Raw genomic sequence first — 12,756 nt, forward strand, 5'->3', positions numbered from 1 at the left:
TAAACAGCCGGATAAAAACTAAATACAGTCTGCACCTGCCTGCCCCACTCCACTGCCCTATGCCTTATTTACTTGTTTACACACTCAGCACTGATCACCACCTCACAGCAGATTGCAATTGGTAAACTGACGCTCAGCGCCAAAAAAAAAAAAAAATTGCATGTGTATCTCTCTGAACTAACCAAAACAGCTAATTTCCCATCCAAACGGGTCAGTCATCAGAACTCCAAGTGCACCACCGCCAAGGTACCATATCAAACACCCCAACCTGGCCAAGAAGACTACATTCAACATTTTGTAAGGAAATGGAAGCAAGTCAGATTTGAAGTGCCCTACTGAGTGATTTTTGCCACCCTCAAAGTGGAGGGGAGAGATGCGTGGGTTTACCTTTCCGACATACGTCTGAAACCTTACAAAGCTAAATCTCCCCCCTTCCCAATTAACTGCACCACAAACCATCTTTGAACTTTTGAAACTAAAACTCCAACCACCAGAGGGCTGCTAACATCTCCTCTGGATTCATACCAAGATGTTTCAGAATATTAAAGTTTGCACGTATACATTCTCAGTCTATTATAGGTACTGCATGTGTTTGCTAAGGAACTCCCTAATCTTATGGCGTCTATCCACATCACCTTTAAATACACTGCAACCAACACTAGCATTCCACATGAACCACACAGGTAAAGGATATTGATCTACCCAATCTGTTCATTCAGGTCTTGTAAGTCCACACACATCTGTGTGGCTCCATTGGCCTTCCGAGCTAACACAACTGGTGCAACCCAATCTGACGATTCAGTAGGCTCTAACCTCACACTTTCACAGCTTATCCAATTCTTCCTTAAGGTTTTGCCTCAAAGTTAATGGTACCTTAGGTACTTCATGTACCTTCGGTTGAGCATTCTCTCTTACTTTTTATTTTGTGTACGAATCCCTTGAACAAACCCAAATTATCATCCAGTATTTCTGGATATTGGTCTTCCTATTTATTAGTTTTAATGGTTGTCACTTATACATACTCCTGTTGCAATATGACCTGTTTTGGATTGTTCAGATCTAACAATAGCCCTAGGTTCCCTTGGTCATGCCATCCTAGAAGACATGCTTCATCCTTGGCTACATATACAGTTCCTTGTGTCACATTACTTTTGAAAATCAATTCTGCATCAAATCCACATAAAACCTCAAAAGACTTCCTTTCGTATCCCACTGGTTGTATTTTGGAATGACCATGCAGTTCCTTGGTTTTTAAATAACCTGTTCCATTTTGTCTCACTTAGTAGAGTGAATGAAGATCCTGAATTTGCCATGCCTCTCACTTCTATCCCATTTATTACTACTTGGCAGAATGGTCTTTTTGATCCTTGTACTGCCATCGCATATATTGGTGACTCGGCTTCACCAGTGACACATTTCATCTTTATTACCTTCATCGTTCAGATCTCTATTATTCACTTTGTTCCAATTTGGTTTGCCAGATGACTTGCACACCTTAGCAAAGTCCTTCCCCCTTTTTTTTATTTTTTTATATATATATATATATAATGTTCAATGGCATGTGTAGCTGCAGATACACATGCTGTGCACAGTCCGCCATCTGGTGTTGGGCTCGGAGTGTTACAAGTTGTTTTTCTTCGAAGTCTTTTCGAGTCACGAGACCGAGGGACTCCTCCCATTTCGACTCCATTGCACATGGGCGTCGACTCCATCTTAGATTGTTTTTTTTCCGCCATCGGGTTCGGACGTGTTCCTTTTCGCTCCGTGTTTCGGGTCGGAAAGTTAGTTAGAATCTCAGAAAAAATAGTCGGTATTGTTTGCGTTCGGTATCGGGTTAGTTAGAACAAATTGACACCGAATTTTGAAGAGCTCCGGTGGCCCTTTGGGGTTTTTTCGATCCCCCGTCGGGGCCTGGTCGGCCCAGCCACGTTCGACTTAAAGGCTGATGGAACAGACCCCATTCTGCTTCTGCCCAAAATGCCATAACAAGTATCCGGATCAGCATCTGGTCTGTAACTTGTGCTTGTCCCCCGAGCACAAGGAGGATACTTGTGAAGCCTGTCGAGCGTTTCGGTCGAGGAAGACGCTGAGAGACCGAAGAGCCAGGAGACTACAAATGGCGTCCACGCCGACAGGTCGAGAACGTTTCGAGGAGGAAGAAGAAGCTTTCTCCATCCGCGAGTCGGATTCTGAAGAACTCTACGCCGAAGAAACACACCAAACCTTGAGTAAGACGTCGAAAATCAAGACTCACGAGAAGTCCACAAAAGCCCAGGGGACGCCACCGCCAACAGGCCATGGCTTAACCCGAAAACTAGGTGACCGATCCAAGGCACCGAAAAAGGGCATGCTGGTGTCGAAGTCATCCGACTCCGGTCGAGATACCGCCACACAGCAATCTCGGAGCCGAGACAGTGGCTCCGAGAAACTTCGGCACAGAGACAGCGGCACCGAAGAATTTCGGCACCGAGACACCACGCCAAAAACAAAGAAGGTTTCTTCGGAGCCTAAAAAGACTTCCGAAAAGATTTCGGTTCCGAAACCTCCAGCCTCTGAGCCGAAAACTAGTTCCTATACAGAGGAACAAGGATTCACCTCCCAATTACATAGATTTGGATAGGAGCTTCAAGCGGTAGAGCCTGACTACACGCAAAGAAGGCTTCATATTCATGAGGACACAGGGAAGATGACCACTCTTCCCACCAATCAAAATAAAAAGGAAACTTGCCTTTCAACAAAAGGACAAGCAACCACAGGCAAAAGTGGCAAGAAAAACAACCCCGCCACCGTCTCCACCACCATCAACACATTGCATCACCAGCAACAACTCCACCACTGATGCACTCACCAGCTCATACTACAATGAGTCGGGATGATCCCGATGCATGGGACCTTTTTAAGATGCTCCAGTGTCTGACAACAGCCCAGACTCCTATCCCACAAAACCGTCACCACCTGAGGACAGTACATCCTACACACAGGTGGTCGCAAGGGCAGCCAAATTTCACAACGTCACCTTACATTCTGAACCAATTGAGGATGACTTTCTGTTTAACACCCTATCCTCCACCCATAGCCAGTACCAAAGCCTTCCCATGCTCCCAGGAATGCTAAAACATTCAAAGCAAATATTTCAGGATCCAGTTAAAGGCAGAGCCATAACTCCAAGGGTGGAAAAGTACAAGCCACCGCCAACAGATCCAATCTATATTACAACACAACTAACACCAGACTCAGTAGTTGTCGGGGCAGCTCGTAAGAGAGCCAACTCTCATACCTCAGGAGACGCACCACCTCCAGACAAAGAGAGCCGCAAATTTGATGCTGCGGGAAAAAGGGTTGCAGCACAAGCAGCAAATCAATGGCGTATTGCCAATTCACAAGCACTTTTGGCAAGATACGACAGAGCTCATTGGGATGAAATGCAACATTTCATCGAACACTTACCCAAGGAGTTCCAAAAAAGGGCGCAACAGGTGGTAGAAGAGGGACAAAGTATCTCAAATAATCAGATACTGTCTTCCATGGATGCAGCAGATACAGCTGCAAGGACAATAAACACTGCAATCACGATACGAAGGCACGCATGGCTGCGCACTTCAGGGTTCAAGCCGGAAATCCAACAAGCTGTGCTCAATATGCCATTTAATGAACAGCAATTATTTGGGCCGGAGGTTGACACTGCCATTGAGAAACTCAAAAAAGACACTGACACAGCCAAAGCCATGGGCGCACTCTACTCCCCGCAGAGCAGAGGCACATTTCGGAAAACACCTTTTAGGGGAGGGTTTCGAGGTCAACCCACAGAAACCACAACCTCACAAACAAGGCCTACTTACCAGGGTCAATATCAGAGGGGAGGTTTTCGGGGACAATATAGAGGGGGCCAATTCCCAAGAAATCGAGAAATTCCAAGGCCCCAAAACTCCTCAAAATAAACAGTGACTCACAAGTCACACAACCCCATCACAACACCTGTGGGGGGAAGACTAAGCCAATTTTACAAACTTTGGGAGGAAATAACAACAGACACCTGGGTCTTAGCAATTATCCAGCATGGTTATTGCATAGAATTTCACCAATTCCCTCCAAACGTCCCACCGAAAACACACAATGTCAAAACAACATAGATCTTCTAGGACTAGAAGTTCAAGCATTGCTACAAAAGGACGCAATAGAATTCGTGCCAAATCTACAAAAAAAAACACAGGAGTTTACTCACTGTACTTTCTAATACCCAAAGAGGACAAAACTCTGAGACCAATACTAGATCTCAGAACACTAAATACCTACATCAAATCAGACCACTTTCACATGGTCACGTTACAAGACGTAATCCCACTGCTCAAACAGCAAGATTACATGACAACATTAGACCTAAAAGATGCGTATTTCCATATACCAATACATCCTTCACACAGTAAATACCTAAGGTTCGTATTCCAAGGAATACATTACCAATTCAAAGTGTTGCCATTCGGAATAACAACTGCGCCAAGAGTTTTTACAAAATGCCTGGCAGTAGTAGCTGCACATATCAAAAGGCAGCAAATACATGTGTTCCCATACTTAGACGACTGGTTAATCAAAACCAACACGCTAAGACAATGTTCACAGCACACAAACTACGTCATACAGACCCTTCACAGGCTAGGTTTCTCGATCAACTACGCGAAGTCACACCTTTTGCCGTGTCAAACACAGCAATACTTAGGAGCGACAATCAACACAGCAAAAGGGATTGCCACTCCAAGTCCACAAAGGGTTCAAACATTTCACAAGGTAATACAGGCCATGTATCCAACACAAAAGATACAAGTCAAAATGGTAATGAAACTCCTAGGCATGATGTCTTCATGCATAGCCATTGTCCCAAACGCAAGATTGCACATGCGGCCCTTACAACAGTGCCTAGCATCACAATGGTCACAAGCACAGGGTCAACTTCTAGATCTGGTGTTGATAGACCGCCAAACATACATCTCGCTTCTATGGTGGAACAGTACAAATTTAAACCGAGGGCGGCCTTTCCAAGACCCAGTGCCACAATACGTCATAACAACGGATGCTTCCATGACAGGGTGGGGAGCACACCTCAATCAACACAGCATCCAAGGACAATGGGACATACATCAGAGGCAGTTTCACATGAACTGTTAGCAGTATTTCTAGCGCTGAAAGCATTTCAACCCATAATAACCCAAAAATACATTCTTGTCAAAACAGACAACATGACAACAATGTATTATCTAAACAAACAAGGAGGGACACACTCGACACAGTTGTGCCTCCTAACACAAAAAATATGGCATTGGGCGATTCACAACCACATTCGCCTAATAGCACAATTTATTCCAGGGATTCAGAACCAGTTGGCAGACCATCTCTCTCGATCACCAACAAACCCACGAATGGGAAATTCACCCCCAAATACTAAACAATTACTTTCAAATTTGGGGAACACCTGAAATAGATCTATTTGCAACAAAAGAAAACTCAAAATGCCAAAACTTCGCATCCAGGTACCCACAAGATCAATCCCAAGGCAATGCTCTATGGATGAACTGGTCAGGGATATTTGCGTACGCTTTTCCCCCCTCTCCCTCTCCTTCCATATCTAGTAAACAGGTTGAGTCAAAACAAACTCAAACTCATACTAATAGCACCAACATGGGCAAGGCAACCTTGGTACACAACACTACTAGACCTTTCAGTAGTACCTCATGTCAAACTACCCAACAGACCAGATCTGTTAACACAACACAAACAACAGATCCGACATCCAAATCCAGCATCGTTGAATCTAGCAATTTGGCTCCTGAAATCCTAGAATTCGGGCACTTAGACCTCACACAGGAATGTATGGAGGTCATCAAACAAGCTAGAAAACCTACCACTAGACACTGCTATGCAAATAAGTGGAAAAGATTTGTTTATTACTGCCATAATAATCAAATTCAACCTTTACACGCATCTGCAAAAGAAATAGTAGGATACTTGCTACATTTGCAAAAATCTAACCTAGCTTTCTCTTCCATTAAAATACATCTTACGGCAATTTCTGCTTACCTACAAATTACGCACTCAATTTCATTGTTTAGGATACCAGTCATAAAGGCGTTTATGGAAGGTCTAAAGAGAATTATACCACCAAGAACACCACCAGTTCCTTCATGGAACCTTAACATTGTCCTAACACGACTCATGGGTCCACCTTTTGAGCCCATGCACTCTTGTGAAATGCAATACTTAACGTGGAAAGTTGCATTTTTAATTGCCATCACATCTCTAAGAAGAGTGAGTGAGATTCAAGCATTTACCATTCAAGAACCATTTATTCAAATACACAAAAATAAAGTTGTTCTACGGACAAATCCTAAATTTTTACCAAAAGTAATCTCACCGTTCCACCTAAATCAAACGGTAGAATTACCAGTGTTCTTCCCACAACCAGATTCGGTAGCCGAAAGAGCACTACATACATTAGACATCAAAAGAGCACTAATGTACTACATTGACAGAACAAAACTAATTCGAAAGACAAAACAATTTATTTATCGCCTTTCAAAAACCTCATACAGGAAATCCAATTTCAAAACAAGGCATTGCTAGATGGATAGTTAAGTGCATTCAAACCTGCTATCTTAAAGCTAAAAGAGAACTGCCTATTACACCAAAGGCACACTCAACCAGAAAGAAAGGTGCTACCATGGCCTTTCTAGGAAATATTCCAATGAACGAAATATGTAAGGCAGCAACATGGTCTACGCCTCATACATTTACCAAGCACTACTGTGTAGATGTGCTAACTGCACAACAAGCAACAGTAGGTCAAGCTGTATTAAGAACATTATTTCAAACTACTTCAACTCCTACAGGCTGTACCACCGCTTTTGGGGAGATAACTGCTTACTAGTCTATGCACAGCATGTGTATCTGCAGCTACACATGCCATCGAACGGAAAATGTCACTTACCCAGTGTACATCTGTTCATGGCATTAGTCGCTGCAGATTCACATGCGCCCACCCGCCTCCCCGGGAGCCTGTAGCCGTTTAGAAGTAGATCTTAAACATTTGTACATTTGTAAATATATTACTTAAAACTTTATTATGTACATACGCATTCACTCCATTGCATGGGCACTATTACTAGCATACACAACTCCTACCATCCTCTGCGGGCAAAACAATCTAAGATGGAGTCGACGCCCATGCGCAATGGAGTCGAAATGGGAGGAGTCCCTCGGTCTCGTGACTCGAAAAGACTTCTTCGAAGAAAAACAACTTGTAACACTCCGAGCCCAACACCAGATGGCGGACTGTGCACAGCATGTGAATCTGCAGCGACTAATGCCACGAACAGATGTACACTGGGTAAGTGACATTTTCCATCTTATATATATATATATATATATATATATATATATATATATATATATATATATATATATATATATCTATATATATCTATATCATTTTGCACATGTTTTGTCAGTAGCAGGGCATATTTTAGCATTACCTAAATGTGAAGTACTACCACACCTGTAACACCCCCATCGGCCTGCTTGAATATCTTCTTTCCGATGTTCTGCTCTTATTCTGCTTCTGTTGGCATTCTTCCTTTATAAACTTCTTATTTTTATTTTTAACAACTAGTACACCCTGTGATTGAGGTTACGTTTTATTTTCCGTAATCGCCATTTGTTCCATATAAGACATAACCTTATGGCCACTTCCAGCACCTTTTTGTAAGGTTAAATTGGGTGTTAATAAAGCTTCTTGCACTTTCTTATTATTGGTCTTCTCTCACAATTGGTCTCTTATTTCTTCTTCAAACCCCTTGTACTCACAGGATACGGCTAACATTCTTAGTACACCTACATAACCTGATGCAGATTCACCATCTACTTGCACCCTTCTATAAAATCTGTTTTTTTTAAAGTGACTTTTAAATCTACTGATATCTAAGATTTAATTGCTGTCTCATATTCATCTTCAATTCCATCTCCTTCACCTTCTATTACTAATAACAATTCTTCGGGTGCATGTTTTAGTATTTTCCATCCTTCGGTACCCAAACAGTATCTTAGTATTGCAAATCTCCTTTTATATGTGAAATTGTCTCCTTCTAGTGCATCCAGATACGCTTCATATGTTTCCTTCCACTGTTCTCAGTTGGAATCGGGTGAAGATGGATTGGGAACAAATGCAGAAGGTGGCATTATAGATTGTTGCATTGTAATGAAAGACCGTGCCAGTGACTGAAACAGATGAACTGGAGAAAGTTGTAGATTACTATAAAGCTTATCCCAACCTAAAACCGTCAATGCCTATTGCGATATACAGTTCTTGCAAAGTATGAGTATCACTGTCAAAATGTGATGCTCGCTGCTTCAATGGTGTGCGTATCACCAATGACACGCACCTTGTACTATTCCTCATGTATGCGCTGCAAAAAGATTAACATTAGCTGTAGGACACTCACAGCAAGAGCTGTGAAACAAAGACTTGGGAGCCCTAGAGAGGTTTCAAACCCCTCAGGCTCAGACAGGCCTTTCTGTTTAACTAGAACATTCTGCCCTCCTGGGGCGGAATGTTCTAATAGCCTTATAGCCCGCTATGGCGGGCTATACCTTCCATTAAAGGCCTGCAAGCTTGTTGCATGCTGGACCAGGCCTTTAATGGCCGTTATAGCCCACTACGGCAGGCTATAGTACGTCCTGCCGGCCTTGGGGTTAGGCCTAAAGTTCACTGAATATGTTCAACCACGGAATGCTTAGCCAGTAGCAAGTGAAGACAAATGTGTGCACATTTGTAGCTAAGTTTGCATTTAGGATAATGAGGTAACACAGTGGTAGCTTCCAAGAGTTTTTCCAGACAAACAAACACTTATACAATCAATAGGTTTTATCAGGAAATACTTTTTTCAAGGTTGTAGAAATACTGTATATAAAAGCACAAATTGAATCAATTGCGTACAAATGTACTGACTTTGTTGGTGCCTCTTGTCTTCCTGTTTGTGTTACACTGTCAGAATTTCTGTTGCAGTCAGTATATGTTTAGGCAATCTATTCAATGCCTTCCTTTTATACCATATTTACATAGAATAAAAATGTTTGTTGAATTTACTGCTAGGTTGCTTTATGTGCACTTTTTTTTTTTTTTTTTTTCTTTTTTTTTTTTTTTTTTTTTAACCATTTGCTGATGGAAATGGATAAATCTTGATTTAAGAATAACTTGCAATTACGTTTTTCAAAAGGCAAATGTTTATAAACTAAAAAAACTAAATTGCCCTTTTTCAATTGAAGGGGAAATTATGGTCCTTACACAAAATAAGAAAACCTCACTACCCTTACCAAAGTGTGACTAGAATGGCCAATGGTTCTACCCAATGAACAAAGGTGCATGTCGTCTGGCCTTTGGCCAGGTAGGCTTTATGATCATGAGTGCCTCAACCCTCTTGCTGCCCTTTGTACAACACTAGAGGTGGTTTCTCATAGTATTTGGTTATGCCCAGACAGCCCTGTTATTGTGATCAGAGGCAATGCATTGAGGGGTAAGATGGGTTACTCATTATCAGGCAGTTCTCTGTACTTTTTAGGATTGATCATAACCATTATGCCCCTCCAGCTAAATCGTGTGTCTGGGGGGGGAGGGTGGAGGGAGGGAGTTGAGGGGGTGGTATCTGCATTTTAGTTTTAATAGATGTGTAGCTTCTGAGTATTCAACCGATACTACCCTTTAGCGCATATTTGTGTTTTTTCTTTTTTTTTTTTTTTTTTTTGCACATTAGTACATTGGGAGGAGTCTGCATATAACACAAAATTGGAGACTGATATATTGTTTAATAAAGATCTCTCTACCATACACATTTGCTTGCATATATGGGTTTTATTTTTTCCTTTATGGAAAGTCATATATGTAGTCTGCGAGTGGAAAGAGGTGAATTAAGTAATTGATGTGAGGATAGTTAGGTCATTGTAAAGCTACAACCATGTGCAGTAAAGTCTCAAAGCAAATTTTCTCTTACATATCCCGAAGATCAGCAACCCATGGTATATTGCAGGCTGACGTTAATGACTAAGCAACTCTTGATTGTAATATGATTGAATGGGAAAGGTGGGGATGTGTACTGACTGATTTGACTGTGTGCCAGTGTTCGTTTTTCGAATCTGACAAAGGCTATAGATCTGGCATCGACTACTGACCTTTAAGGTTTGACAGTGTTTGCTTGTTTTCGTATGTGTGTCTTCATTCAAGAGAAATACTCCATGTCCCAGTGTAAATATTACATAAAAGCACACGTTGCACCAGAAGTCCCTGGCACTGAAAGAATGTTCATGTTTTGCCAGAGCAGAATGTGGTCACTCAGTATGACAGCTGAGGTGGGCAGATGCAGTGCACCATGCTTTATTGGTGTCGTAGCAAGATGTGAATTACATTACATGAGACCAATGGACAACTAGGACGTCCTTGTAACTATGTATATGTTTGTATTAAAAAAAACAAATAGTCTTGACTAATGCCTGATCTAAAAAGTAGAAGCCTTTCGTATTCAGGCCATATCTTGATGGTATTTGTAAATAGTCTCTCAGAGGGTGGTATCTTAGGTTGCTGAATTCTAAATTGATTCAACGCGGTTTCCATTAAATATGCAACATGAAAGCATTTTGATATTCTTGTGCACAATGGTGGAGTATTTATCAGAGCTGCCTAGAGTGATGTTGCTCATTGCTCCATGTTGTTCTGAGCTTTTTCTGTTCATCTTTAAATGCCCGGATCAGTATGTTCACTCTTATTTGCGGAACTGGTGTTTCTGGGATAACTTTTTAACAATAATGCTTTAGTGGAGAATGTCTTGTTTATTCATTCTTTGTGTGCTTTTTGTTCTCCCCATGGGTGGGGAAAGTGCTCTTTTCTGTAACTTGGCCAACAAAACACATTTGGGATCTAAAGGCAGTTGTAGGCGTTCATAGTGGAGTTTTGCTAAATTTAGCATAGTCTGCTTAAACCTTGAAAGGGTTGTTATCCAGTTGCATCAGGCAGTGACTACGCACACACTAATTATGAACAGTTTGATTTAAGGTGCAATATTGCAGTCAAAACTTTGAGGGTTGTACCTGTGCTACACAACTTGTTGAAATAAAGCAAACTCCCCACATATGATGTGCGTTGGTCAAACAAGGAGACTCCAGTTTAAATTGCATATATGTTAATTTGGGATTTAAGGAGAGCATTAAAAGGACACTGCCAGAACAGAGGTAAGTAACTAATTTGGAAGCATTGAAGCACAGGCAGAAATCCTAATGTTTCAAAATATATTCCTGCTGTGAATTCAAGATCATATTCATATTTCTTTATTGCTAAATCGTATGCTTTTATAAATTTGCATCTTCCTGAAAGCTATTGCTATGTAAAAAAGGAACAGTTTTTATTACAAAAAATACAGTATCTTTCTTCTTCTTCTTAGTTGGATGAAAAAGAGAGCCGACGTTTGTTCCAGCAGATTATTTCTGGTGTGGATTATTGCCATAGACATATGGTTGTCCATAGGGATCTGAAGCCAGAAAATGTGCTCCTGGATGCTAATATGAATGCTAAGATTGCCGATTTTGGTAAGGTGTTTAAAATATGTCGGCATTCAATGCTGTAGCAAGATATGTGGGTTTGTGAGACTTATTAGTTTTCTCTACCCTGGTCGCCCTGCCACAATGTTCTTTTCCCCTATAGCGTGACACGTTTGTGTAATTTGCATTTTTCAAACGTCATAGATGGTAATAATCATATTGGCTCAAATTATGCAAACTCAGCATATTGGCTCATTATGCAAACTCAGTGTATCAACTTTGCATGGCATATGGGATGCAGGACATGTACTTTTTTTTTTTTTTTTTGTCCTGTCCTGATTATTCAAAGTTGGTAAAGAGACAATATCTCTCTGAATTTTAATGTGTAAATTAAAACTGATGAATTATAACCTAACCAGTTGTGGCCGTGGGGGTGGGGGTGGAGTGGTTGGAGGAAAGTTAACTTTAAATGCTCAACCGATATTTGCATGAGCAAATCTACAATGCATTTTTGCTGGTGCTAAACTGCAGTTTCAAATATTTTCTAGGAGTTCTGGCCTACTTCTGTAACTTCTTGTGAATTAATGAAAGCCATAACTCTGCATTAATGAAAGGACATATCCCATGGATGCACTTTTGTGACTTTTCTTAAGAATCCGGCCCCTAGGTTGGTCTGATGGTAACCAGGACCTTTTTTGTTTTTATTTAAATTGTATATAATTGTTTATCGATTGGCTAGCCTTACCTGTGACAGCATTCTGGTTTTTCACAAGGAGCATATCTGCATGCAAAGTAATTTTGTTCAGAGCCAAGGACTAATGAGATGTTTTTTGGGTAAAAAAAAAAATATATATATATTTTTTCTTTTTGCCAATGTTTTTGTTATAATGGCATGGGCCGGCAGCTCCAACAAACGTTTACTAAAACAATGTCAAAACAAGATGCACATTGACAAAACCAAAAGGCTGACCACCGGTGTTTGACCTATTGGCTTTGCCAATGCTTGTTTATTTTCATGTCTCCCATAATCTTGTTAAAAATTATTACCCTGATTTTCCATTAGGACTGTTTTAGCATGCATCAACACATTTGACTAAAAGATGCTTCAAAGAAATGGTACCTAAAATTTCACAATAGTTTAGCAACACTTATATTTCCTAGTTGCATTTTTTGTTTTTTGTTTTTTTG

The 12,756-nt window shown here is 40.9% G+C and overlaps 1 protein-coding gene across 3 annotated transcripts in view; it reads left to right on the forward strand.

Moving 5' to 3' along the window:
- The window catches only part of PRKAA1 (protein kinase AMP-activated catalytic subunit alpha 1), a 113,610-nt gene that overhangs the window by 60,492 nt on the left and 40,362 nt on the right, over positions 1-12,756 (forward strand). For all 3 annotated transcript variants that reach the window (XM_069221397.1, XM_069221404.1, XM_069221411.1), the window contains exon 4: positions 11,472-11,616. In XM_069221397.1, coding sequence (XP_069077498.1) covers positions 11,472-11,616 — 145 coding nt within the window. The remainder of the gene's footprint in view (positions 1-11,471; positions 11,617-12,756) is intronic.

The sequence above is a fragment of the Pleurodeles waltl genome, chromosome 1_1 (genome assembly GCF_031143425.1).
Source record: "Pleurodeles waltl isolate 20211129_DDA chromosome 1_1, aPleWal1.hap1.20221129, whole genome shotgun sequence".
NCBI lineage: Eukaryota > Metazoa > Chordata > Amphibia > Caudata > Salamandridae > Pleurodeles > Pleurodeles waltl.